The sequence below is a fragment of the Ovis canadensis genome, chromosome 17 (assembly GCF_042477335.2).
Source record: "Ovis canadensis isolate MfBH-ARS-UI-01 breed Bighorn chromosome 17, ARS-UI_OviCan_v2, whole genome shotgun sequence".
NCBI classification, from domain to species: Eukaryota; Metazoa; Chordata; class Mammalia; order Artiodactyla; family Bovidae; genus Ovis; species Ovis canadensis.
Genome location: NC_091261.1, coordinates 76,160,828 through 76,186,458, shown reverse-complemented (window position 1 = coordinate 76,186,458; position 25,631 = coordinate 76,160,828). Strand labels below are relative to the sequence as shown.

Sequence of the window (25,631 nt, the reverse complement as noted above, 5' to 3'; positions counted from 1 at the left end):
ATGCTCATGACTGCAATGGTTCACTATTAAAAAGAAAAAAAACTATGTCACTGGTTCCCAACTAATTTGCAAACCAATGCATTTGAAAATCCCATCAGGGTATGCTATGCAATCTCAATAAGAAGATTAAAGGATCACAAATAGATAAGAGAGTGATAGAGATGAGCTGTTTACAAGTTATCAGACCCAGCCATTAAGACCACATGATGCAAGAACTGACAAATAAGCCAATTAAACAGAATGGACAGCCCCCAAATACAGACATACACAAATAAAGATTGTAGACAAAAACCACTCATGAAATAAAACGAAGGTGATTTATATCAGGAAAAAATAGATTCTTACCTCACAAATACCAAAATAAAAGCTAGGTGGATTAAAGACTTAAAAGTGCCCCAAACTTTAGAAATTTTCAGAAATATGGTGAATTATCTTCATGAACTCAGTTAAGGAAAGAAATCTTAAAAGCACCAACCATAACTGGCTAAAAAGATTATTTAAAAAACACTTTATTAAGTAAAAAATATCATGTTGTTGTGGTTTAGCTGCTAACAAGCATCTGATCTGGCGACCCCGTGGACTACAGCCTGCCAGGCTCCTCTGCCCATGGGGTTCTCCAGGCAGGAATGCTGGAGTAGGTTGCCATTTCCTCCTCCAAGGGATCTTCCCGACCCAGGGATAGGACCTCCATCTCCTGCATTGATGGGCAGATTCTTTACCACTGAGCCACCAGGGAAGCCTCCAAAACACTATAAACAAAGTGAAATGCTTGTGCACAGAGTAGGAGCTCCTTCCAAAATACACAACTAAAAGTAGATTAGGGTAATTTAGGATAAGGGTCATGAATGCTTAATAGAAAAAAAGAGGAAGACCAAACACTTTATGGCACAATAAAGGACAGAAATGCTATGGACCTAATAGAAGCAGAAGATATTAAGAAGAGGTGGCACAAATACACAGAAGAACTATACAAAAAAAGATCTTAATGAACCAGATAATCACGATGGTGTGATCACTCACCTAGAGCCAGACATCCTGGAATATGAAGTCAAGGGGGCCTTAGGAAGCATCACTACAAACAAAGCTAGTGGAGGTGATGGAATTCCAGCTGAGCTCTTTCAAATCCTGAAAGATGATGCTGTGAAAGTGCTACATTCAATATGCCAGCAAATTTGGAAAAGTCAGCAATGGCCACAGGACTGGAAAATGTCAGCTTTCATTTCAATTCCAAAGAAATGTAATGTCAAAGAATGCTCAAACTATCGCACAACTGCACTCATCTCACACGCTAGCAAAGTAATGCTCAAAATTCTCCAAGCCAGGCTTCAACAGTACGTGAACCTAGAACTTCCAGATGTTCAAGCTGGATTTAGAAAAGGGAGAGGAACCAGAGATCAAATTGCCAACATCAGTTGGATCATCGAAAAAGCAAGAGAGTTCCAGAAAAACATCTACTTCTGCTTTATTGACTATACCAAAGCCTTTGACTGTCTGGATCATAACAAACTGTGGAAAATTCTTAAAGCGATGGGAATACCAGACCACCTGACCTGCCTCTTGAGAAACATATATGCAGGTCATGAAGCAACAGCTAGAACTGGACATAGAACAACAGACTGGTTCCAAATCGGGAAAGGAGTATGTCAAGGCTGTATACTGTCACCCTGCTTATTTAACTTAAATGCAGGGTATATTATGCGAAATGCTGGGCTGGATGAAGCACAAGCTGGAATCAAGATTGCCAGGAGAAATATCAATAATCTCAGATATGCAAATGATACCACCCTTATGGCAGAAAGTGAAGAGGAACTAAAGAGTCTCTTGAGGAAAGTGAAAGAGGAGAGTGAAAAAGCTGGCTTAAAACTCAACATTCAAAACACAAAGACCATGGCATCCAGTCCCATCACTTCATGGCAAATAGATGGGGAAACAATGGAAACAGTGAGAGACTTTATTTTCTTGGGCTCCAAAATCACTGCAGATGGTGACTATAGCCATGAAATTCAAAGACACTTGCTCCTTGGAAGAAAAGCTATGACCAACCTAGACAGCATATTAAAAAGCAGAGATATTATGTTGCCAACAAGGTCCATCTAGTCAAAGCTATGACTTTTCCAGTAGTCATGTATGGATGTGAGAGTTGAGCCAAAAAGAAAGCTGAGCACCAAAGAATTGATGCTTTTGAACTGTGGTGTTGGAGAAGACTCTTGAGAGTCCCTTGGACAGCAAGGAGATCCAACCAGTCCATCCTAAAGGAAGTCAGTCCTGAATATTCATTGGAAGGACCGATGCTGAAGCTCCAATACTTTGGCCACCTGATTCGAATAGCTGACTCATTGGAAAAGACTATGATGCTGGGAAAGATTGAAGGCGGGAGGAGAAGGGGACGGCAGAGGATGAGATGGTTGGATGGCACCAACGACTCAACGAAAATGAATTTGAGCAAGCTCCAGGAGTTGGTGATGGACAGGGAGGCCTGCCGTGCTGCAGTCCATTGGATCACAAAGAGTCAAACATGACTGAGCGACTGAACTGAGCTGAAACACTATGAACAGGTAACTCACATAAGAGAAAATCATAATAAACATGAAAAGTACAGAATTCCACTAGTAAAGAGGGATTAGCAGTACAATTTAACTCTCAGTAACTGATAAAGATATTCAAATGTCTGACAGTGCCACGTGCTGGGGGGATGTGGGGAAGAAAGAAAAAACTGCTAGTGACGGAACTTCGTCCAGGGGCTAAGAGTCCGCCTGCCAATGAGAAGACTCGAGGAGGAGTCCACGCACTGCAGTGAAGAGCAGCCCCCGTTCACTGCCTCCCGAGAGACGCCGCACGCAGCAACGAAGACCCATCACAGCCAAAAATTAAATACATCAGCTAATTAGCTTAAATATATCTATCAAACATGCTGGTGACAACATAAACTGCCGCTGTCACTCTGAGGAACAATGCGGGCAACATCTGATAATTCCAAAATGGTACATCCCTCACAGCCAGCAGCTCCTCCTCTAGCGTCACACCCTGGAGAAGCTTTTGCCACAGGCACTGTGGGACACGGAAATGTCTACCAATAGAAGAACAGGGGTGAAAGAAGATGAACACCGTGGGGCGGCTTGAAAGGACGGATCATAGCTACACGCGCTAGCATGGAGGAATCTCAAAAACAGAGACAGTGGGGGACAAAGCCAAGGCCGTTCACACACATGCAGGGGAATCACGGTCCCCAGCCTCACAAGGCAGGCCCCTCTGGGAAGGGAGAAAGAAACGACGAGGGTAGAGACACCGGAGATGAGGAATAGAAACCGAGGGGCCACCGACTGTTTTGGAAATGTCCTGCTTCCTTAAAAAACATCTGAATCCCATGCAGCAAAATGTTAATTTATGTGAACCCTGTCCTCCTGGTGCACAGACATCAATTACACTGTTCTACGCTCAGTGTCTCATTGAAACACTTACAAGTATTTAACGTGGTAAGTTACTCAAAGGCTCCCGCTTGGTGACTCACACAGAATTAGCATTTCATTCACTGAAGTTATCTTCTCTCAGCATGTCAAATTCAGACTAGCAATATTTATAAAAACCTTTCTCTACTGGATTAATGCCTTTGTTTTCTCAAATGGACCACGCTGGACAGCAGGTGACTGTCTCCCAGGGATTTTAAAAATATTTATTTTTATTTATCTGGCCGCACCACACCCAGAATTGTTAGTGGTGGCATTCGGGCTCTTGGTTGTGGCATGTGGACTTCAGTTCCCTGATCAGGGGTTGAACCCTGGTCCCCTGCATTCGGAGCACAGCGTCTTACCCACTGGACCACCAGGGAAGTCCTCTCCCAGGGATTTCTGTCATTCTAGAATCAAATACGGAGAGTGCTTTCTTGCACGGAAAAAGCGCGCCGAGCCTCAACTCAGTGGCCCCCGTTTGCTTGGCTGAAAATTCAGAAAACCCAGAGAAGGAAGAGTATATGGTCCTCCCCTTGGTGCCCTCAGCTTCCGGTTCTCACTCTCATGACGGCGGGGGTCCCACTCTAGAACTCACTCATTTACTCAGTTAAAAACGACAACAACAACATAGTGAGCACCTATTTGTCCGAGGCCTGGCTGACTATTGGGAGGGGACCCACAGCTCTCTGTGAACAAGAGGAATGACTGGGGTGGGGGTAGAGATGCTGACAACAAGATCGTCACTAATTAAAAGACAATGAACACATTAAGCAGATACATTAAAAAAAAAAAAAAACACTCCTGTGATATTTTAAAAGACTCATAGGAGCTGCTGGCACTTTTCTCCAACGCTGGGGTTCACCAGGCAGCAGCATGGGAGGGGGAAGCACATCCAGGGGACGCGGGAGCTTCCCCAAGTTCGACACCCGGCGCTGGCTCTGGGCTCTGCTCACTGCTTTCTCTGCAGGAGTGGTTCTCTGTAAAGCGGGAGGCTGACTATGTCCCAGAGGGGCAATTGGTCGTGTTGGTAGAAGCTGCTGGTTGTCACGGCCAAGGGGCGTGCTTCTGGCCTTTAGGAGGTGGAGGCCAGAGATGCTGCTCAAGAGGCTGCAACACACGAGACAGCCCCCTCCCCTCCCTGTCCCGCCCCCCGCCCCCGCCCGACCCCCCCACCCCACCCCCACCGACAACAAGGAGCGATGCCGCTCCCAGCGTCAGGCCGTCAGGCCGGGAGTCTGCAGCGAGGGCAGCAGCCCCACCAATCTCTGCTCATCAGGAGCTCAGGGCGCCTCATCAGATCATCCAGCGCCGTGCAGACAGAAGCAGCCCAGCCTCGCCGGCCTCATTCTGCGGCCAGGAAAAGTCCAGTTTTCACGAGGGCAGCTGTGAGCACAGCGGCCGTTCACAGTCACCCCGCCAAAGCAAAGGCTGCCAGGCTCACCCGGGCAGTGGCTGAAGGCAAAGCCACCGGGTCTGGCACTTGTGGCCAGACCCACTTTCTGTATTCTCAGGCGTTCTTCCAAGATCCCTGCTGTGTGGAGACTACCCCGCCACTGCCCACACACAGAAGGTCCCCTCTGAAGCGGCGGTGAGTGAGGACAGACAGACTGGAGGAGCAGAAGGCGCCTGGGAGGAGCAGGTGGAGGCCAGCTGACAGGTCTATCCCGGGGCCGGGCCCTAAGACCCCCACTCCCGCTGGCCTCCCCCGGAATCAGCTCTCAACCGGGCCAGGGCAGGGACTGCGCTCTCCCAGCTGTCTGCTGCGGCTCCCTCTTACCTGGTCGCAGAGGGTTCCGATCAAGCCTTCCAGGTCCTGCTTCTCGTGGAGGGCCATCTGCTTCTCCTCGTACTCTTGCTCCAGCTGCATTTCCAGCTGGCGGAGCTGTGGGCACAAAGGGCAGACGCAGGCATGGGACACACGCACTCCATCTGGATGAGCCCTCAAGGCCAGGACCCTATGGAGGACAGGGCTGGGGGTGCGGAGCTCATGGCCGCTCGCCCAGTTCCACAAAGGCTGACCTAGCAGTTTGGGCAGGGGGAGGAGGTATTTCTGTCAGAGAATTCAGAAGCCTAAAAGCTCAGGAGGTGGACAATTATAGGGAGCCCCCTGGCATTCAGTGTGGAATCCCCAGCCCCAGTCCCCTGTCCATTTCCTAACAGCTGTCTCCTTCCTCTGCTGTGGCCTCTCTAGAACAGGTACAAGTCTGGGTGCATTGGCTTTTTAAGACTCTATACAGCATCATATCCTACATGTTAAAATGCATTCATCTCTCATTAAATACACCTGTTGCTGTTTAGTCTCTAAGTCGTGTCCGACTCTTTGCAAGCCCATGGACCATAGCCCACCAGGCTCCTTTCTTCTCCAGATGAGACTACTGGAGTAGGTTGCCATGCCCTCCTCCAGGGGATCTTCCCGATCCAGGGGTTGAACCTGTGTCTCCTGCTTGGCAGGTGTGGATTCTTTACCCTTGAGCTACCTGGGAACTATAATGCAACAAAAGTTGCATTCGAGATTATTTGATGTCTGGACTGCAAGTCTGTCTCTCCAAAATTCCTAACGTTGATATCCTAACTCCCAAGGCAAGAATATTTCATGATGAGGCCTCTGGGAGATGGTTAGGGTTAGATGAGGTTGGCGGGGTGGGGGGATCCCCCATGCTGGAATGAGTGCACTTACAAAAAAGAACCTCATTTCCTCTCTCTTCCCTACGTGAGGACGCAGGTAGGAGGCAGCCGTCTACCTGCAAGTTGGGAGTGGGGCCCTTGCCCTACACCAGATCCGCCAGCACCTTGATCTTGGGACTTTCCAGCCTCCAGAACTATGGGAAATAAACCTTTGCTCTTTAAGCCTGCACTCTCCAGCCCCAGTTTTGCTAGAGTAGCCCAAACTGACTAAGACTGTGGCTGCGAGCGGCTCTTTTAACTTACAGTCGGCTCTGATTTCTCAGTGGCCACCCAGCAGAGCCAGGCGCTCCCTGCTGAAGCGGACGTCCCACCGTAACCGTGCTGTGCACATCCTCTCCTGCGCCCGCCTCTCGCGTGTGCTGTCTCACCCCTCCCTCCTGCTCCATCCTGCGTTATCAGTGGACTTCCCTCACAGACGGGCAAACTGAGTCAGAGCGAGGTCCTGAAGCAGAGACTCCTAGGTCAGCTGCTGCTGAGGACTGTCAGCATTCCGCCTGCTGGCCCGGGCTCCTCCGCCACCATCAGACAGTCGCAGCTTTCCCACCCAGGTCACTAATGATTGATTTCCCGCCACGGAGAGAGACAGAGCGAGCAGAGCAGTCACTGGACGTGCAGTCAAGTGTTAGTATCTGTCGGAGGAGAGGCACGCCCGTCTCTGACCTCACACCCCTCTTTATAAATCTGTCCGTGAAGAAGCCCCAGGAGGGTCTGGGTCACACCTCCAGCCCATCAGGGTCCTGGCTCGGGGCACTCACAACACGTTGAGGTGCTCCTGGAACGCACTAGCAATTGCGCCCCCTTCACCTGAGGGCACATGGGCAGGGACTGGGTTTCCACCTCCTGACCCATGGAGAGAAAAAACAAAGTCCTGATGGACGGTCATTTCAAAAGACAGTTCAAGATTTTCTTTTAAGAGTGACAGACACAAGGCAGTCTGCTCACACCTGCTGAAAATGAAGGCTGCAGAAGCTGAAACTCCTTTTGAAAAATGTACAAAATAATAAAAGCTATGTGTCAAGCGAGGCAAAGTTTTCTAGAGAGTATTCTGTAGAACATTTCTATGTGGTAACTCCCAGCACTTTACAGTTTATAAGGCACCTTACCGTTCTTTGATCTTATTCTCACAATAGCATTGGGAAAGGAAATCATTTTCTCTTATTGCTCCCATTTCACAGATGAGAAAACTGAGTCTTAGGGAAGTTAGGAGACTTACTCAAGGGCACACAGGTCTGAATGAACCTAAAATCTATGACTTTTTCAACTCCAGGAAGTTCTGGGGAGAATGTACTTGGCCCCCTGGGATGATCTGCATGAACCCCTAGAAGGGCTGAACTGTAAAGGAGCCCCAAAGGAGTATCTGGGGAGCAGGCCGGGCAGCAGATGCAGCGGCATCAACCACTGGGAGTGAAGAAGCGCTCGGCTCTTACAGCCCCTCACCCCAGAGCAGTGACGGGGTACCAAGGCGGCCCCATCTGCCCAGGACGAGAGGCCCATCTCTCGCCAGGGTCCTGACACCACCACGGCCTCCTCCAGCCCCGCCCAGGATGATGCTACTCAGGCAGGAGGTGGGGAGTATGGGCGGGGGGAGGGGACTCTACAAGTCCCTGCACCCGCCTTCTCCTGGGATGGAGCAGGCATGCCCAAGAGCAGGTCAGCCACGGGGCTGGTTTCCGGGTGCCTCTGGGAAGGATCGGCTGTCTGGAAATCCACACACACACCAGTACTGCTTGTAAGTTTCCAGCAAAGGACGAGGACATTACAAACTGTGAGCCATGGTTCCACACCTGTGATCTTTTGAATCTTCCCCATAACCCTGCAAGGTGGCCACTGTTTTCCTATTTCATAGATGAGAGAAGTGAGGCTTATCAGCAAGGTTACGTGATTTCTCCCACACCCTACATTTGATAGCTAATGGAGTCTGAATTCGATCCAAGCCTCTATAACTCCAAATAAACTAGCAACATCAGCTTTCTCGTGTGTCTTATAAACTGGCTCCAAGTGACCAGTGGTGGATATGGAGAAAGCAGCTGAGGAAAGGAGTGGAGTTTGGGTAGAGCGGAGGGTTTACAATCACTTTCCCAGGATCACTCTGTTGCGTTGGGAAGGCCAACACTCATACCAAAAGTCGATTAGTTCCAGCACCCACACTCAGCCCCTGCAGTCAGAGGTCTCTGCAGAGACAGTTTAGGGAGCTAATATCAGAGTCGACCATGGGAAATGGTACTCAGCCCTTTCTGGGAGATGCGCAATTTACCCAGGCTATGAAGGGACCACAGAAGTCCTGCCCAGACAAAACCTGTTTAGAGAGGCTTAACCCAAAGCTCCTCCGCGATTCCATTTTAAAGATTCACCTTGTAACTGACATCAGTAAGTGCATCCATAAGGAGGTTTGTGTTGGTGTTGGTTATAATAACAGAAAATCAGAAGATCCTAGGTGTCCAATGATAAGAGACTTGCTTGCTGAGTAAACAAGAGCACAGGCCTTTGGTGGAATACTTTCAAGCCTGTAAACACGTGAGTCAGGTCCGCATGTACTGACAGGAGAGGAGGCCCAGAACAAACTTCAGAGGGGAAACAGCAGGCTTCAAAGCAGCACGACCCCATTTAGGTAAAACGGTATCTCTGTACATATGCTCGTGTGGGCACAGAGAAAGAACGAACATTTAAAATAGTAATAATGTTGATGTCTTGGTGGTTAAGATTTCAAGAGCTTGTTGCCTTCTTATACACTGTTTGAAATGTCTGCAAAGAGCTTGGATAAAAACATAAGAAATGATCTGCAAGGCAAACAAACCAGAAGGGACTGGTCCCCTTCTTGACACATATACAACCTTATCCAGGGCATCAGCCGCATGGCACTCTGGGCTCTTGGTACAAGTCTAGGGTGATTATGCTGGACAGTTCAGAGGCTTCTGGAAGCCCCAGAACCGTAGTTACTAGGACAGGAACTTCCGCTCCAGCACCCTCGACAGCACTTCCTGAGGAAGCTGAGCTCACCCCTGTGCTGTAGGGACGAGGTGTGCACACTGGCCGCGCCGGGACCCCAGGGCGCAGCTGCGTGCGTGGCTCACGTACCCGCCTCTGGCAGGACTGGCGGACGTCCTCCAGCTCCTCCTCCTTGTCCTCACGGTCCTTCTGGTGCATCTGCTTCATCCGTTCAATCTCTAGTTCAAACCGCTGGCGGAGCTGAGGGGGCAAGAACAGCGCATGAGGGTGACCCCCACCGACCACGGCACCCTTAGCATTTCAGCTGTGTTTTTTGGACAGCATGGGTAAGAGTCCAGTTCTCCCCCCAGACACCCAGGGAGGTCAGAAATGGTAGATAAACGGCCCAAATGCTGCCTCTGTCCCTTCCATGGTCATAACGGAGGTCACTTATGAACTGGACTCTGTGCCACTGAGTTGAGACGTGACCTCAGAATCCTTCTCAATGCTCTTAAGATGAAGCGGGTTTGTCATCCCTGGAGCAGACCTCAGGGAAATTTTTCTGGATGGGTGGCCAGGTGGGTGGATAAATGACAGAATACAAGTTTACTTCTGAGCATACGAAACCCTGGAGAGGGAGGTGACACGCCCAAGATATAACCCTTGATTAGTTACCTTTCTCTGTAGAAAGCAGCCTCCTTAAAATACACTGGTGAGAATTAGCACAATATGTGGCACAGAAAGATTCTTTTTTCTTTCCCCATTATTTTGCAAACAGAGTAAGGACTAGCCCCGCTCTTCCTGGAAGCCTGACATTGTTAAGAACTGTGTTCCCATGAAGGAGAAGGGTCTTTTCAGTGAGACCCTCCAAAACCTGCTCAGGGCAGGAAGAGACCTGTCTGCGATGTTTAACTGTGTCATTTTATGTACAAGATTCTAGAACTGGAAGCACAAGTCATGGGATTGGATTATAGTTTAAGAGTTTATTTCCTTTTTCTTTTTTAAAAAATTACAATCAAGCTAACAGTGCATGGAAATATTTGAAATAACACTTGCTGCACAGCAAGCAGGATCTTAGTTCCCCAACGAGGGCTGGAACCTGAGCCCCCTGCGTTGGAAGCATACAGTCTTAACCACTGGAGCATCAGAAAACTCCCAAGAGTTTACTCTCTTGATTTTCCTAATTGAGAGACTGACTCAAGCTCTTGCTTGTCAAGTTTTGTGGCATATTAGAATTACCTGGTGCCCTTCTATTTTTCTTTTTAAATTCAGTTCCAAGGCTTCACTCTAGACCTCTTGGGTCAGAACCTCCAGGGCACGGACCCGAGAGCCTGTACTGACAAGCTTTCAATGATCTGCACTCTTCCTCACTGCAAGTCATGGAGCAGCGTGGAACCCAGCACAGCAGAGGGCCAGACCGCAGGAGCAATCAGGACCTGACCGTCTGCCCTGCACCTCGCAGCAAGCTTCCAGGAGGCCACAACTGCTGCCCCTGACAAGGACATTCAGCCGAGAAAAAAACAACGGTGGTCTTTTCAAATGCTGATGATACTCTCCACGTAGGACCATAGTGAAGAGGAAAAAGAACTGAAAGCATCAGAGCCCCGTTAAGAATTCCCGGCAGAAAGCAGGCTCACTTTAAATGCCAACTTCCTTCCCTGCTGCCTTTAAAATGACAAGAGGTTATAGGGAGATAATCCAAAATGAGGAGCTTAAGCAAGTAAATATAATATTCCTGTTTCATTTTTTTTCTAGCCTCTTGGATACTCCTGACATCTGCAATACCATTTATGTCAAGCTTATGTGAGTTAACATAAAATTTCCTGGAAAAAGGGTTATGTTGTAATCAATAAATATCTCCTAGATGTCTACAATAACCCAGAGCAGTACAAGGTGATGGGTGAGGCTGAAGGCGAATGGGAAGATGAATGAGGGGTTGAGTCAGCTTCCTAGGTAAGCTGGGAGGGGAGGGGGCTGGGCAGCTGCCTTCAGCCCTCTGGGTCCTTGAGGTCAAGGCAGCACATTTCTGCTTCCCAAGCACATAGTGGTCCCCTGGTGGCATCTCCCAGAGTTAACTTTCCAAAGTGCTTGTTTTATATTTTTAAAGAGTGCTTTTAAAAAATTTTATTTACTTATTTTGTTTATTTTGCTGTGCTGTGTCTTAGTTGCAGGATGCGGGATTCTAGTTCCCTAACCAGGGACTGAATCTGGGCCCTCCACACTGGGAGCGAGAGTCTTAACTGCTGAACAACCAAGGGAATCCCACTCTCTTTACTCCTGACTCTGGGCTGCTGTGTAACCCTGTTCCATCCTCTACATCCCTGAATGACCTGCCCAGATGGCCCACCTCCATCATGAACCTTCACAGATTCACAGCTGGGGTTGGAGGAAGGCTGGGGGTGGACAAGACTCTGACAAGACTCTGTACAGTTGAGGAGACTGAAGTCTAGAGAAAACAGGGGGCTCGCCAAATGTCCACAGACCCCATTGGCATGGGACCATCTTGCAGCTCCTCAGATGCCATGTGACATGCCATGTGACACCCCTGCCTCTATGCCTTTGCGCGGGCCATTCCCCTGCCTGGAACTCTCCTGGTCAGCCAACCCAGGCTCGTCCTTCAGCTCTCAGCGTCAGTAAATGTTACTTCCTCCAGGAAGCCTTCCCTGACTACTCCAAATCTGGTCCCCAAACCAGACCTGCAGGTTACACCTTCCCATAACACTCAACATGACTCAACCTTCAAAAGGGTCGACACCACATCGTCTTGTTTATAGCTATACCCCTAGCATCCGCCCAGTGCTTGACACACAGTAGGTGCTTAATAAACACAGGTTTGATGGACTAAGCAAGGAAGCTCTGTTTTTCTCAACCTCTCCAGATTGTCCCCACACTTGCCACACCCAAGTCTCAATGCTCAGCAGGTTCCATCTGGATGGAGCGAGGATGAGTGAGAAGCAAGGCCAGCACCCGGGCCTATCCCTGACCACCCTCACTCCCCAACCTGCCTTCACCAGAGCAGCTCAGAGTTTATCTGCTCTATGTATTCATGCTGGCTGGTCAAATATTCTTGAAAAAGGAGTTCCAATCTTAAAACCATTTCAAAATAATTACCCCTTCTGAAGTCCCATACGGGAAACTGTTTTAGAACTAAGCATTAAGAAAAGCCTTGCTTCTCCTTGAAAACTTGGCTTATTTTTATCTTGCTGCTGCTGCTAAGTGGCTTCAGTCGTGCACGACTCTGTGCGACCCCATAGAGAGCAGCCCACCAGGCTCCCCCGTCCCTGGGATTCTCCAGGCAAGAACAGTGGAGTGGGTTGCCATTTCCTTCTCCAATGCATGAAAGTGAAAAGTGAAAGTGAAAAGTGAAAGTGAAGTCGCTCAGTCGTGTCTGACTCTTAGAGACCCAGGGACTGTAGCCCACCAGGCCCCTCCATCCATGGGATTTTCCAGGCAAGAGTACTGGAGTGGGGTACCATTGCCTTCTCCAAGATTTTTATCTTAGGGATGATAAAAAGCATGTGAGTCACATTTCCCTTTTCTCTCTGGCCACCAGGAATTTGAAAGCTGAAACTACTGAGTGTGTGAGAGTATATGTTCTGCTTGTCTGCATATTAATTCACTCTTCCTTAGTACTGGTTTTAATTTGTGTTTTCCTAGTTTGGCTTGTTTTATTTCTTTTTCTATTTTACCACACATACATCTTATAAGATTCCTTGAGTTCTGTGTGGAATGACTTGGGCATATAAACAAACAAGCAGACATCAGAACGTGCATCGGATGCTTCATCGAGGGGCTGGCACAAGAGTCTTGGGGTGTGTGCGTGTTGGTCGCTCAGTTGTGTCCGACTCTGTGACTCTATGGACTGTAGCCCACCAGGCTCCTCTGTCCACGGGATTCTCCAGGCAAGAATACTGGAGTGGGTAGCCATTCCCTTCTCCAGGGGATCTGGAGTCCTTCCTTATTCCTCTCATTTTTCATTTTCCAAAAATCGGGGCTCCCACCTCCCTGGAGGCTGTGCACAACACAGGCGTGCGAGGCACTGCGGCATCAGAGGGCACAGGCTCCAAATCCTGTCCCTGCCGCTTTTTCTATTTCTGAGCCTCGGCTTCCACATCTGTAGAGTAGAGGAAACCTCAGCATACAGACTTCATGTGGAGCTTCATGAGATGATATGTAAGGAGAGCTTAGGACTGAGACTGGTACCCAGACAGTGCTGAATACCAGACACAGGGTCAGCACTTATTTATTGAGTACCAGCTCTGTACCTGGCCTCATCAGGGGATGCCCTGACAAGCAAGGTCAACCAAAAAGTCCTGCCACCCCCATAAAACACATATCCTAGTGGGGAGAAAAGCGTTGAGCACATTTTGGGAAACACTGTCACACGTGACGGTGGGTGCTGTGAAGGTGAGAGAAAGCGAATGTGGAGCTGGGGTGGGGCTGTTTTTGAGGAGATCAGGTTGAGCTTCTTGGAGGAGGTGCCAATGGCGCTTGCAGGATGGTAGGAGGGGGGCTCCATGAGGAGTCTGAGTGCCAGGCTTAGGGGTTCTGAGGTTCTCTGGGGTAATAGGGAGCCACAGAAGAATGAGGAGCAGCTGAGTGAGGTGGTGAATTTAAATACAACCTTCTGCCCCAGAGTCAGCATGGGGCAGGGCATTGCCCTGGACAGGACTTTCCTACCTGCTCCAGCTGCTTGATGGTGTTTTCCTGCTGGTTCTGGACTTTCTCGTGCTCGAGGGCGCTGGATTCCAGCTTCCAGAGCCTCTCCTTCAAGCCCGCAATGCAGTTCTCCCCCAGAGACGGTGACCTCAGCAGCTCCTGCTTCTGGGCCTGCAGCATCTCCACCTCCTGCTTCAGCTGCAAGCTTTCCTGCTCCTTTTGCTGCAGAGACAGAGTGGGCGGGGAAGCAGGGTCACGTGACCACACTCCCGACCCCTCCCCCGCCTCCGAGGACACCTCTAAGGCCAGTGGGAGGGCACTTTCCACTTTTCAGAGCAGCCCTCACCCACCACCTGGGCCTTGCAGCCCCTCGCTGTGCCCCCTGTGGGACCCCGAGGGCCCTCCTGGGACAGCTCAGACAGGCACGGGTGGGGAGTCGGTGGGAAGCAACACACTGGCCCCAGAGCTAGATCTCAAAGCACAAACAGGAGGTATTTGCCCCATCTGAAAGCTGTGCACCTGCCAAGGCTGGGCCGGAGATGTTGGAGCTGGGAAGCAAAGTGGCCGGAAGTGACTCTTGCAGGGTAGAAGGTCTGGGCATGACCATGAGGGAGTTGCACGTCAGGCTCGGGGGCTCTCCCAGGTTAACGGGGAGCCACAGCAGGCTGAGGAGCAGCTGAGTGAGGTGAGGTGCCCGTGTCCCATTTTAATAAAATGCCTCTGAGCTGCAGCCTGCAAGGGGCAGGGCCCTGCCCCTACCTGGGTCTATAGCTAACTCCTCTGTGATAGACGGGCACCCAGGTGGGCACCTCGGAACGCAGGCAGGTGCCTGGAGCAAGATCGTGAGGGACATGGAGCTAGCAAGGCCTGCTTATCCACCACCTGGCACCCCTGGTTTGCTGATGCAGGCATGCTGGGCTCCGTGACTCTGGCGGGCTGACAGAGCAGGACAGTCACACACAGAGCTCTCTTCCTGGCACCACGTGCAGCGGGGGTGTGCGAGGGGTTTCCTGAGACCCAGCAACGGACAGCCTGGGTGGCGCCGTGCCCCCATGCCTCACCTTCAAGAGCTGCTGAAGCTTGCCCAGCTCGCACCGGACGCTGGTGTTCTCCTGGGCCACTTTCTCACGGAGGCCCTTCTCAAACACGCACTCCCCCAGGGCCTGGGCCAGCTGCGCGTCAAACCTGTCCAAGCAGAACACGGGTCATAGCACCCAGGGGTGGGGGGTGCGCCTGGGGCAGGGCAGGGGTGGGACTGGAGAGAAGCCGTTAGCTTGTTGAGAACTGCTAGAGAGAGACAGTATCAGATGATGGAGAGTTTGTGGATATGGGGGAGGTATACTGAACACCAGAGGGCAACTTTGAGGGTTTACGGTTTCCAGAAAAATACCAAACACTTATTTAAAATGTGATTAAAAAAAATATAAGCAAATATAAGTTGGGTGAGAGGCGCTTCCTGGACTGGGCGTCATTTCCCACGGCTCTTTCAGCTTCTGTCGCTCTCACGGGCGAGGAGACCTGCAGAAGGCTCTGCCAAGCCTCAGGAAGATGCGACTCTGGTCAGTAAGATGTGGCTTTGGCCACCTGCTCCAGGGGACTGGGTGTGGCCAGAATGGCTGAACTGGGCACAGGGTTTCAGCCTTGGGGAGAAGAAGGTCTCCCTCGTTACGAGATCCTCCAATGTCCCTCAACAGTAGATGGTCAGTCAAAGCCTCATGACTCCAAAGAAAGCTAACTATCGATCTTATGAGGGAGCCCCTGCTGTCGGAAGGGCCCAGGAGCTTTCTGATTGGCTCCTGGTGACATCATTCGAGAGGTGCTATTGGCTACCTCTGAATGGCAACATTGTGATGATGGTAATGGTCCGGCAGTTTTAAACCGCTTGGCTCTGAGCTGGGCTCCATGGAGTCCTCAGAGCAATTCAGCAGAAAACACATCTCAGCCATTTCACCGAAGAGAAGACAAGTTCAGAGGTGAAGTGAGTCAGCCAAAATCCCGAAGCAGGTCTGAGCCAGCTGCACCGCTGACTAAGGTGGTCTGCCATCCGCCTGCTCAGGTGCTGCAGCAGGCAGGGAAAGACAGAGGGGGCCAGACAGTGATGGACCTTTTCAAGGAGTCCTTCTGGGCCACCGGATGCCAGGGAATGCCTCCAACAGACCCTAACTCTTGGAACACACTGCCTGAACAACTGTCTGAGGCCAGACGAACTCAGTCACAGCCTTCACCCCACTAGGAGTGGGCTAGGGGTCCAGCCTCCCACAGCTCCAGCACAGTCCTTATCCCTAGGGGCGCTCCACCGGCCCTTGAAACTAAGCTTTGCAACCCATGTGTAACCATGGCAACTGGGCCACTCTGAACTGAGAGGCCAAGGTGGGGGCAGGGAACCTCAACAGCATAGAGACAACCCTCCACCCAGAGCCCAGCCAACTACGGAAGCAGTTGCATTGACCCTTTGATTAAACATAAAGAGGTATGAAGAAGTATGGCTAACTTCTCCATCTCTCCCTCACTACAGGCATGCTACCTGAATTTCCACCATGAGAGACTTCTACCTGCTCACGGGCTCCCGGCTAAAATACTAATCCACCTAGAAAGGTAATGGCTGCTATTTGCAATTAGCATCAAAACATACACTAACTTCTGCCAAGAGATGGTCAGGGCATAGAGGGCATCACAGGGCAGGTGAGTTTTAAGAAGAGATGCAAGTACGATGAAATGGGAACTCTTCAGGGGCCATTATCTGGAATGAAGGATTCTGTCCAAGGCGGGTGGTCACGGGAAACACCAGAGGGATGGAATTTTCTGGCTGCACAAACTCCAAGGGCAGAGTCCCCCTGCCACCCATCAGAAAGAGGAAATCCTCCTTAAGGCCTCTCAGAACAGGAGGAGAACCCACAGGTAAGGGCCAGGATTGTCACAGCTGGCAGAAACCTCCAGGATGATGGAATTCTATCTCTCGATTAACTGATGGCATCTGTCAGAGCCAGTCTTCAGCACCAGGTGGGTCTGCTTAACTTCGAAGACAGCTCTGAAACGTCCAGTCACCGTCTGACTCAGAGAGGTAGTGCTACCTGACAAGGTCACACAGCAAACGAGCAAGGTGGGACGAAGCCATTTTCCCGCTGCAAGGACAAGGTGTAGCCAGAGCATGCATGGGAAGGTGGAAAAGGAAAGAGTCAGCTATCAGCCAGAAAAAAAACAAACTTCTCTCATCTGGGGAGGCATTCTAATAACTCCCCAAAGAACTTTTCCTTTTTTTAATGAAGAAGCCAGTTCAGAAAAGCTCAAAGATAAATGAGAGAAACAATATTTAACGCAGATCAAATTCAAAACCAGTACCACTCCCATGGAAACGTAATTCGGCTGACTACCTCTTGGAAAAAAGGCGTTCTTGGCAAAAATCATGTCCTGGCACAGAGCAAGGTTTTTCTGTGTTTTCAACTGGGACCTTCTAAAAGAAGCTGTTTCATCTGTTCGCCTCCTAAGAAGTCTCCAGTAGGGCTTGTCTGGCTCAGAACAGGCCCCTGCACACCTTTACCCCCACCAGGTGAGCTGAAGAACTTCAGACACAGCCAAGGAGTCCAGGGATGAAGGCATCCCAGGATATGAGGTTCCACGGACGGAGACTTGTGAGAGAGACCTGAGCGCCAGTCTAGGCTCCTAGATGAGGAAAGCAAGCGCCGAAACCAGTGTGCGGATTCAAGACTGGCGTCTTATTCATGCACAGAGCCCAGATCCTGCCAGAACTGCTCATGTGAGCTGAGAGTCTAAACTTTAAATGGAAAGGGCAGTGACTCAAGTTTTTGGCCGTCTCCGCACTTTCACCAGTGGGGATGGGAACCAGCCCCTAGCCCTGGGCGGGATCTACCAGCTGCATCATCTAGTTCCACCGCAAGAGGGCGCTCCACCTGAGGAGCAGAATCCTCCCCTCAGGGGAGAAAGGCTGAAGGACTTGCCCAAGGTCACACAACGGGAAAGAGGCACAGCTGGGACTTGAACCAGCACTGGACCCCTACCCGCCAGGCTAGGCTGACTCTGCCTCCACAACACAGCCTTCACTCTTAGTGGGGATGCTGAGGCTCAGAGAGGCCAAGAAAGCCCGCCAACCTTACGTGGGCGGCTGGCAATAGAGCTGAGACTGGATAACAGAGAAGAATGATTTCTTGCTGGATTCTTGGGAGAACCACACAGCAATGCGTGGGGAGGGATGGGGCGAGAGAGGGCAGAACTAGGAGGCTGAGCTCCAGGGATGAAGAGCCCTGACCGGAGTGACGGGGTTTCAGAGGAGAACCTGGAGACCGCAACACCCAGGCAGCGCACCCGAGCGCCCAGGTCCCGACTCACTTCTTCTGCTTCTTCTCCAGGTCGTGGTTTCGACTCTGCTGGTTCTCCAGCAGGAAGCGCGTGTCCTCCAGGTCGCAGGTCAGAAGGTGGCACCTCCTCTTGAGCTGCTGGACTGTCCTCTGGGCTCCCTCGTAGGCCCTCTGCAGCTCCGCGAGCTGTGGGAGGGGCAGATGGAATCAGCCCGCCCGTCAGCACTGATCGGGCCCCTACTTTCCAGCTGAAGCAGCTGCCGCTTCCAGCGTGAGTCTAACACGAAGGGATCAGGTTCTGGGCCGGAGAGACCCGGTCCTGACCACTTGCCACCTGCATCAGTGTGGGGAGCTATTTCTCTGAGTTTGTTAGGGGGTAATATGGCGGGGGGGGGGCAGTGTCTGTCATTCTCTGAGGGTTTTTAATTTTCCTCAATCCTCCTCTGGCCAGCAGATTCTGAACATGCCCTGCCCAACTCGACAGCCCCTGGAGGACCATGTATAATTGATACCCCCGCTGGCTGCCTCATCTGGGAGATGTGCGTGGACTAGCTGAGAAGCAGCCAGAACAGTCTGGAGGAATTCTGACCAGGAGACCCACGGGACGGGCTCTCAGCAGCACTTCTCACACAGGAACGCACGCGGCTGCAGACAAACAGAAAAGCCACGGCTCTTGCGTCTTCCTCCAGGAAACACCCTCCCAAATGTCCTAGTTTAGATCTGGGAGAGAGCGCGACTTGGCACACTCGCTTTGAAGAAATGGGCTCATTAAAGAATTGCTTTAAATAAGCAAAACGCCGAGTTAATGAAGCCTGTAATTCTAAATTCAGTATTTGAAGGCAAATGGGATGTTTTCTTATATTCCGCTGTTCAGAAAAAGGTTGCAGTTTTATTACTTTTTAATGTAGCATGAATATCCCTCCTTCCTTGGGGAGGCTGACCCAACTGGATAATTCGTTATGAAAGAACTGGGCTGTTCCCAGGCGGCTGTCCCTTGGCTGGTTATCTACAGCCTAGATGTTTCCTGAGGATCACGATACAACATCCACCTTGAAAGTGACCACTAAAACCATCGCCAGGGAGCCTCACTTCTGCTGTTTATAAAATCCCATGAGACCTCACCCTGGCCCACTTCTGTGGGATGATTTCATGATACTCTTTGCTCACAGTGAGGAGATACATAAATAATAATGGGACAGGAAATATGACCTCAACTTTTATGGTGCTTACGTCTACTGAGGGACACCAAGAAGCAAGCAGATAATAACAATACAGCACAATGAGGCTTTTATCTGTGGAAACAAATCAGGGGCAATCTCCCCAATCTGTGTCAGGGAAGACTTTCTGGGGGGAAGGATATTTAAGCTGAGAATGTAAGGTTTGTCGGAGATATCTAGGTAGGGAAGAGAAAGAGTGTTCTAGGAGAAGGAAAGAGCACATGCAAAGACCCAGAGGTGAGAAAGAATAAGCCTTTCTTGAAGGAGGAGGGGTGGGGAAAACCAGCGCAAGGGAACAGAATAGAGTCCAGAAACAGACCCACAGAAATATTGTTGGTTGATCTTTCACAAAGGGGCAAATGCTATATAGTGGATGGAGGCTTTTTGACAAATGGTGCGGAAACAACTGGTCATTCACAAGCAAAAAAAAAAAAAAATCTAGACACAGATTTTACACAAAAATTAACTCAAAATGGATCATAGATGTAAATATAAAATGCAAAACTATAAAGCTCCTGGAAGATAACATAGTAGAAAACCTTGATGACTTTGGATTTGGCAATGACTTTTTAGATATAACACCAGAGGCTGCTGCTGCTGCTGCTAAGTCGCTTCAGTCATGTCCGACTCTGTGTGAGCCCAGAGACGGCAGCCTACCAGGCTCCCCTGTCCCTGGGATTCTCCAGGCAAGAACACTGGAGTGGGTTGCCATTTCCTTCTCCAACACATGAAAGTGAAAAGTGAAAGTGAAGTCGCTCAGTCGTGTCCGACTCTTTGCGACCCCATAGACTGCAGCCTACCAGGGTCCTCGGCCCATGGGATTTGCCAGGCAAGAGTACTGGAGTGGGGTGCCATTGCCTTCTCCAACACCAGAGGCATGACCCATGAAAAAGAGAATTTATAAGCTGGATTTTATTAAAACTAAACATTTCTACTCTGCAAAGGACACTTTCAAGAAAATGAAAAACCACAGACAGGAAGAAAACATCTGCAAAAGACATACCTGATAAAGAACTTATCCAAACGATACCAGAAAATCAGAAAACAAACAACTCAATGTAAAAACAGGCTAAAGACCTTAACAGACACTGTGACAAAGAGGAGACCTGCCGCCCACACGCCACAGCGACCTCCACGTGTGGCGTCAGCGGAGGTGGAAGCATATGAAGCGGGCGATGCCCTCCCTCCCTTTTCGGGTTCAGTCAACACCTGGACGCGGGAGGCGAGACCCTGCCCTATTTCTGCGACCCTGATGACCCAGACTATCTTCCCCCCTTACCTTCTGCTCCAGCTCATTCCTAGATGCCAGCTCTGACTCCAGCCTCTCCTCCGACTGCTGGAGACGCTTCCTGAGGAACTCGTTCTCCATCTGAGCACAGTCGAGGCGCATCTGCCACTCGTCCGCTGTTTGAGAGAGTCAGAAAGACGTTAGGGAACTCAGTGAGCAGGGCGGTTCCCTCCCATCCTTAGCCCTTTGTGCACAATTTCACAGTGTTAACAGAACTGAGGTTCGACCCTAGGCTTAGGATCTGGAAATCCCACATTAAGTCCAAGCTTAAAAACACCACTTTCTCCAGGCAGCCTTCCCTGACTACATTCCAGGTGTTGAACATTATTGACCACTCACTGTTTTAAGCTCGCTCATTTACAGGGCTCAGTTTCTCTACATGTGTGCATATACCTTCCCCCTATGGAAATTCCATAATTTTTGAGGGTAGAGGAGCTGTTTTATACATTTGTGGTTTCTCTACACCCTCTAGAAGAGTCCCCTGCACACAGAAGTTTCCCGTGTGGTAAAACAAGTTTACCAGCTGGCCAATCTCCTGGCCATTCACACTGGGTGACAGAGTACATCATCAGTGATGGCTGAATTAATTAACAAATAAATCAATGAACAATAACTAAAGTGTCTACTATGCAAACAGCAACAGAGACCCTGGTTGCAACATGTCTCTATGTAATAATTAAACAATCCCTTGATTTGGTAAAATTTTCCAAAAAAAAAGTCATTTACTGGTGGTGATGAAAACTCGCTGAATAGAACAGGCTACACGAGGTTGTGATAGCTTATTTTCTGAGTGAATAAAAGAGTAACGTTGTTTAAGGTAATAGAGATGTGGAAAACATTGTACAAATGGACAGTGTAAGACAGAGACCATCCATCCATCATCCATCCAAATATCACCCATCCATCCATCCATCCTCCCAACATCCATCTTTCCATCATCCAGCCACCATCCATCCATCACACATCCCACCCATCCATCCACCCACCTATCATCCATCCATCATCCATTCATCTACCCAACATCCATCAATCCATCACCCACCCATCATCCATCCATCCATCCACCTATCCATCATATATCCATCCATCCATCCATCCATCATCCATTGTTCCATCTACCTTCCATCCAACCAAATACACTACTCCATACCAGGCACAAGAGATCATGAAATGAATAAGAAACCATTCTATCTTCCAGAAGAATTCACTTGTGGAGACAAACATGTAAAGTGAGCTTGAACAAAGCATGACCAGGACTCTCATAAAGGAACTTAAGGAAGTTCAGAAGAGGACTCAAACTCATGAGGGAAGCAAACTTCTGTTTTGTTCACGACCGTATTCACATCCACAGGACTTACTATAATGCCTGCTGCTGCTGCTAAGTCACTTCAGTCGTGTCCGACTCTGTGTGACCCCATAGACAGCAGCCCACCAGGCTCCCCCGTTCCTGGGATTCTCCAGGCAAGACCACTGGAGTGGGTTGCCATTTCCTTCTCCAATGCATGAAAGTGAAAAGTGAAAGGGAAGTCGCTCAGTCGTGTCTGACTCTTTGCAACCCCATGGGCTGCAGCCCACCAGGCTCCTCCATTCATGGGATTTGCCAGGCAAGAGTACTGGAGTGGGGTGCCATCGCCTTCTCCGACTACAATGCCTAGCATATCATAAATGCTCTGTAATTTTCACTTCAGAGGTGGCTGGGTGAGTGAATGGATTGAAGGACAGATGGATGGCAGGACTGAGGTCTTCTCGGGGGTGATTCTCACATAACTAACCCAAACAGAAGGATGATATAATTGTAAAAAGTTAAAGCTTCTTCAAATTTCCATCAGGGTAAATAATATCATGGTAGGAAAAGAATCCTATCTCTCCATCAGGGGAAAAAAAAAATCTCAAGTGGCAAATGGCACAGCTTCAAAAAGGAAAGGGCAGCAGAAATGATTTCTGGGGTGGCCTGTGTGCTGTGTGCTCCAGAGAGGGGCGTGAGTGGGCGCCGCAGACAGCTGAGGACTTGCTCCACCACCCCAGGCCAGGTGCCGCCTCCAGCCTCCTCCCCATGGGAGCCATTCTTCACATACGTGTCAGTGAGCCCTTCATTTTCCAGTACCATTTTCCTGGGCCTCCCTGGCCTCCCACTGACATTGCAAGCTTCTGGACAGCAAGGCCCAACTAAAATTCTTCTACAACCCTTGCCCCAGAGTCCAGCTCAGTGCTGAATACATTCCATGAGAGGTTCTCTTTAAAGATTTCACCACGCATAGTGAGAAAACATATATATTTTCAATAATTTCTACCCCAGCTTGATCCACAGGGGAGGTTATAGCAGCATTGCAGTGGTGTAATTAAAGTGTTTTATTGCTTCTTTCAACTTTCCTATGTCATAGACATCTTCTATAATGAGTACGTACTACTTTCATAATCAAAAACAAAATACTTGTGGATTGGCTTCCTGGAATAAGCATCCTGAGCTGGAAGCCTGCGCAGCACTGTGACTAATGTGCTCCTGAGCTCAGCGCATTTCCCCCTCAGCCGACTCCCGTTATCTCTGCACAGGAAGACAAATGGCCGGGGAGCATCGTTCAAACATAAATCACCATCAGGATGAAACCGGGGCTGCCGTTCTTCTGGGGAACCTGTGCCGGTTCTGGGCAAACAGGTTCCCTTCTCCCTGAGCAGGGCCCACCTTGCTGGGGCTCGGGTACCTGAGACTCTCAGACTCCTCGGGATGAACCTCCCTGGCAAACGCCTGCCCTGCGGGTAGCCAGGATGAGAGATGCCAGCAGCGGAGTAGGGAGCCAATACGCCTTTCCCTCCTCCACCACCGCCTGACCTCGGCCCCTTCAAGTGTCCCTGGCGTTTCCAGGGCGCCGATTCTCTGGAGGCACGAGAGGAACGAGGACTATGTTTTACAAAGGCTGACAGACACACCAGGAAGCCTCCTCAGCTGGCTCGTCTCGACCGGGGAGAGGAGATGACAGGGGTGCCTCCCGCCCATCCAGCCGTGAGATGTGTCTCCAGGCGACCAAGATGGGCACCGCCAGGAATCCCTGGCTCCGCTGAGCACATCTTTCATTGGGCAAGTCACTCTGACTGCTAACCAAGTGCCTGACGTCACTTCCAGACAGGGCCAGGAGTAGTCCCTGCTCCGCGGGTGATGAGCAGGAGTAAGGATCCCACTATTAGTGCTACTAGAAATAATAATAAAGCGAGCAACAACTATTCAGCACCCAGTACCATGCACGTGGCTAAACACCTTCCATTCATCATCTCTGTCTACAGCCATTCGAAAGATGCGGAAACTAAGGCGCGATGATTTCTTTGGCCAAAGTAACAGAGTCTAGATTCAAACCCAGAAATGCAACTTTATAGCTTTCACTTCCTAACCACTGAACTGAGTTCCTCAAAGTTTATACTGTTGTTTACTCGCTCAATCATGTCTGACTCTCTGCAACCCCACGGACTGCAGCAGACCAGGCTTCCCTGTCCTTCACCATCTGTTGGAGTTCGCTCAAACTCATGCCCATTGAGTCGGTGATGCCATCCAACCATCTCAACCTCTGTTTCCCCCTCCTCCTCCTGCTTACAATCTTTCCCAGCATCAGGATCTCTTCCAATGACCCTGGCTCACTGGAATTTAATAAAAGTTTATATTATGAAAGTGAAAGTCACTCAGTCATGTCCAACTCTTTGCAACCCCATGGACTATACAGTCCATGGAATTCTCCAGGCCAGAATACTCGAGTTGGTAGCTTTCCCTTCTCCAGGGAACCTTCCTAACCCAAGGATTGAGCCCAGGTGTCCTTGCATTGCAGGCAGATTCTTTACCAGTTGAGCTATCAGGGAAGCCCCAAAACTTATATTAAAATTACTCATATAAAAAAGATTCTTAAATAGGGGTGCCCTGCCCATCTACAGGGGATGACACAGGATGAGATGGGTGGATGGCATCACCAACTCGATGAACATGAGTTTGAAGCAAGCTCCAGGAGATGGTGAAGGACAGGGAAGCTTGACGTGCTGCAGTCCATGGAGTCTCAAAGAGCTGGACACAACTGAGTGACTGGACTGAACTGCCCATCTACAGAACCACTATTTTTTCCATCATTCTTTGCATTATTAATAAACAGCACCTGTCACACTGGTAATTTATTACCTTAGATAGGGTTGGGTTACCTGTTTAATGCCTGCCTCTTGCACTGAACTGTACCCCCTAAGAAGGCAAGACCTGTTCCTGCTTTCTCTGCCAACATCTCAGCCCCTAATGCAGCACCTAGAGCGCTGTAAGTGCTCCGTACGTGTGAATGAATGAATGAATGAGTGAGAAAAGGAGAGCTTTTCCACCAGTGTCTGACCCCATGGTTCCCAAGGACTCACCTCCCCCAGTGTGACTCCTCTCCAAATCATTCAACTGAATTTTCTGCTGGGCTTCCTCCAACCGCTTCTCCACTTCTCCTAGATTCTTCTGGACTTGCTCATACTTGCTCTGGAAGAGAGGCCTCGAGGTTTCAAACGGGAGCTAAGACAGCGGCCATCTCACCCAAGGTGCAGGACTGGCCCTTATCCCCACCCCTACCCCCACACTCTTCACCCAGGACACCTCCAAGGCCAAGACTTGGGAAGACTCGGATGTCCCCCAGGACCCCCAGCATGGGAGTCAGTGAGCCTGTGCACCCCAGATATGAGCACAGCAGGGCAGGCCCGACCCTCCCGGCCACTCTTCTCGAGCACTCGCATCCCCAGCACTCCCGACCACTCGCCTTTAGCTCCTGGACCTCCCGGGAGGCCCGCAGCCGCTCTGCCCGCTCACTCTCCAGCACCTGGCAGGCCACGTCCCCTTTGAAGCGCTCATCGGCCAGCTCTGTGGTCAGCTCAGCGATCTGGAGGGGGAGGGTTAAGGCAGGGTTACTCGCTGGGGCTGCCAACCCTTCTCCTCCCGCCCACGCACCATGGGACCATCCTTGCACTGATACTAGGTCTTATCGCAAGGCGACCCTGCGGCATAATAAGGTGGTTAAAAGCACGGGCGTCGGGATGTTACGGTCCTGGTGAGTTAGAAGTCCTGGCCCAGCAGTCACTCTCTGTGTGACTCTCAGCCACACAG

At 50.1% G+C, this 25,631-nt stretch overlaps 1 protein-coding gene across 1 annotated transcript in view; it reads right to left on the bottom strand.

The window, feature by feature from the left end:
- MYO18B (myosin XVIIIB) overlaps positions 1 to 25,631 on the bottom strand; it is a 228,162-nt gene that overhangs the window by 97,251 nt on the left and 105,280 nt on the right. Inside the window, exons 25-32 of the mRNA XM_069557022.1 lie at positions 25,288 to 25,407; positions 24,905 to 25,013; positions 20,525 to 20,649; positions 18,060 to 18,214; positions 14,777 to 14,900; positions 13,737 to 13,937; positions 9,207 to 9,317; positions 5,224 to 5,328 (exon numbers count right to left, since the gene is read on the bottom strand). Of these exons, the coding sequence (XP_069413123.1) occupies positions 5,224 to 5,328; positions 9,207 to 9,317; positions 13,737 to 13,937; positions 14,777 to 14,900; positions 18,060 to 18,214; positions 20,525 to 20,649; positions 24,905 to 25,013; positions 25,288 to 25,407 (1,050 nt within the window). The remainder of the gene's footprint in view (positions 1 to 5,223; positions 5,329 to 9,206; positions 9,318 to 13,736; positions 13,938 to 14,776; positions 14,901 to 18,059; positions 18,215 to 20,524; positions 20,650 to 24,904; positions 25,014 to 25,287; positions 25,408 to 25,631) is intronic.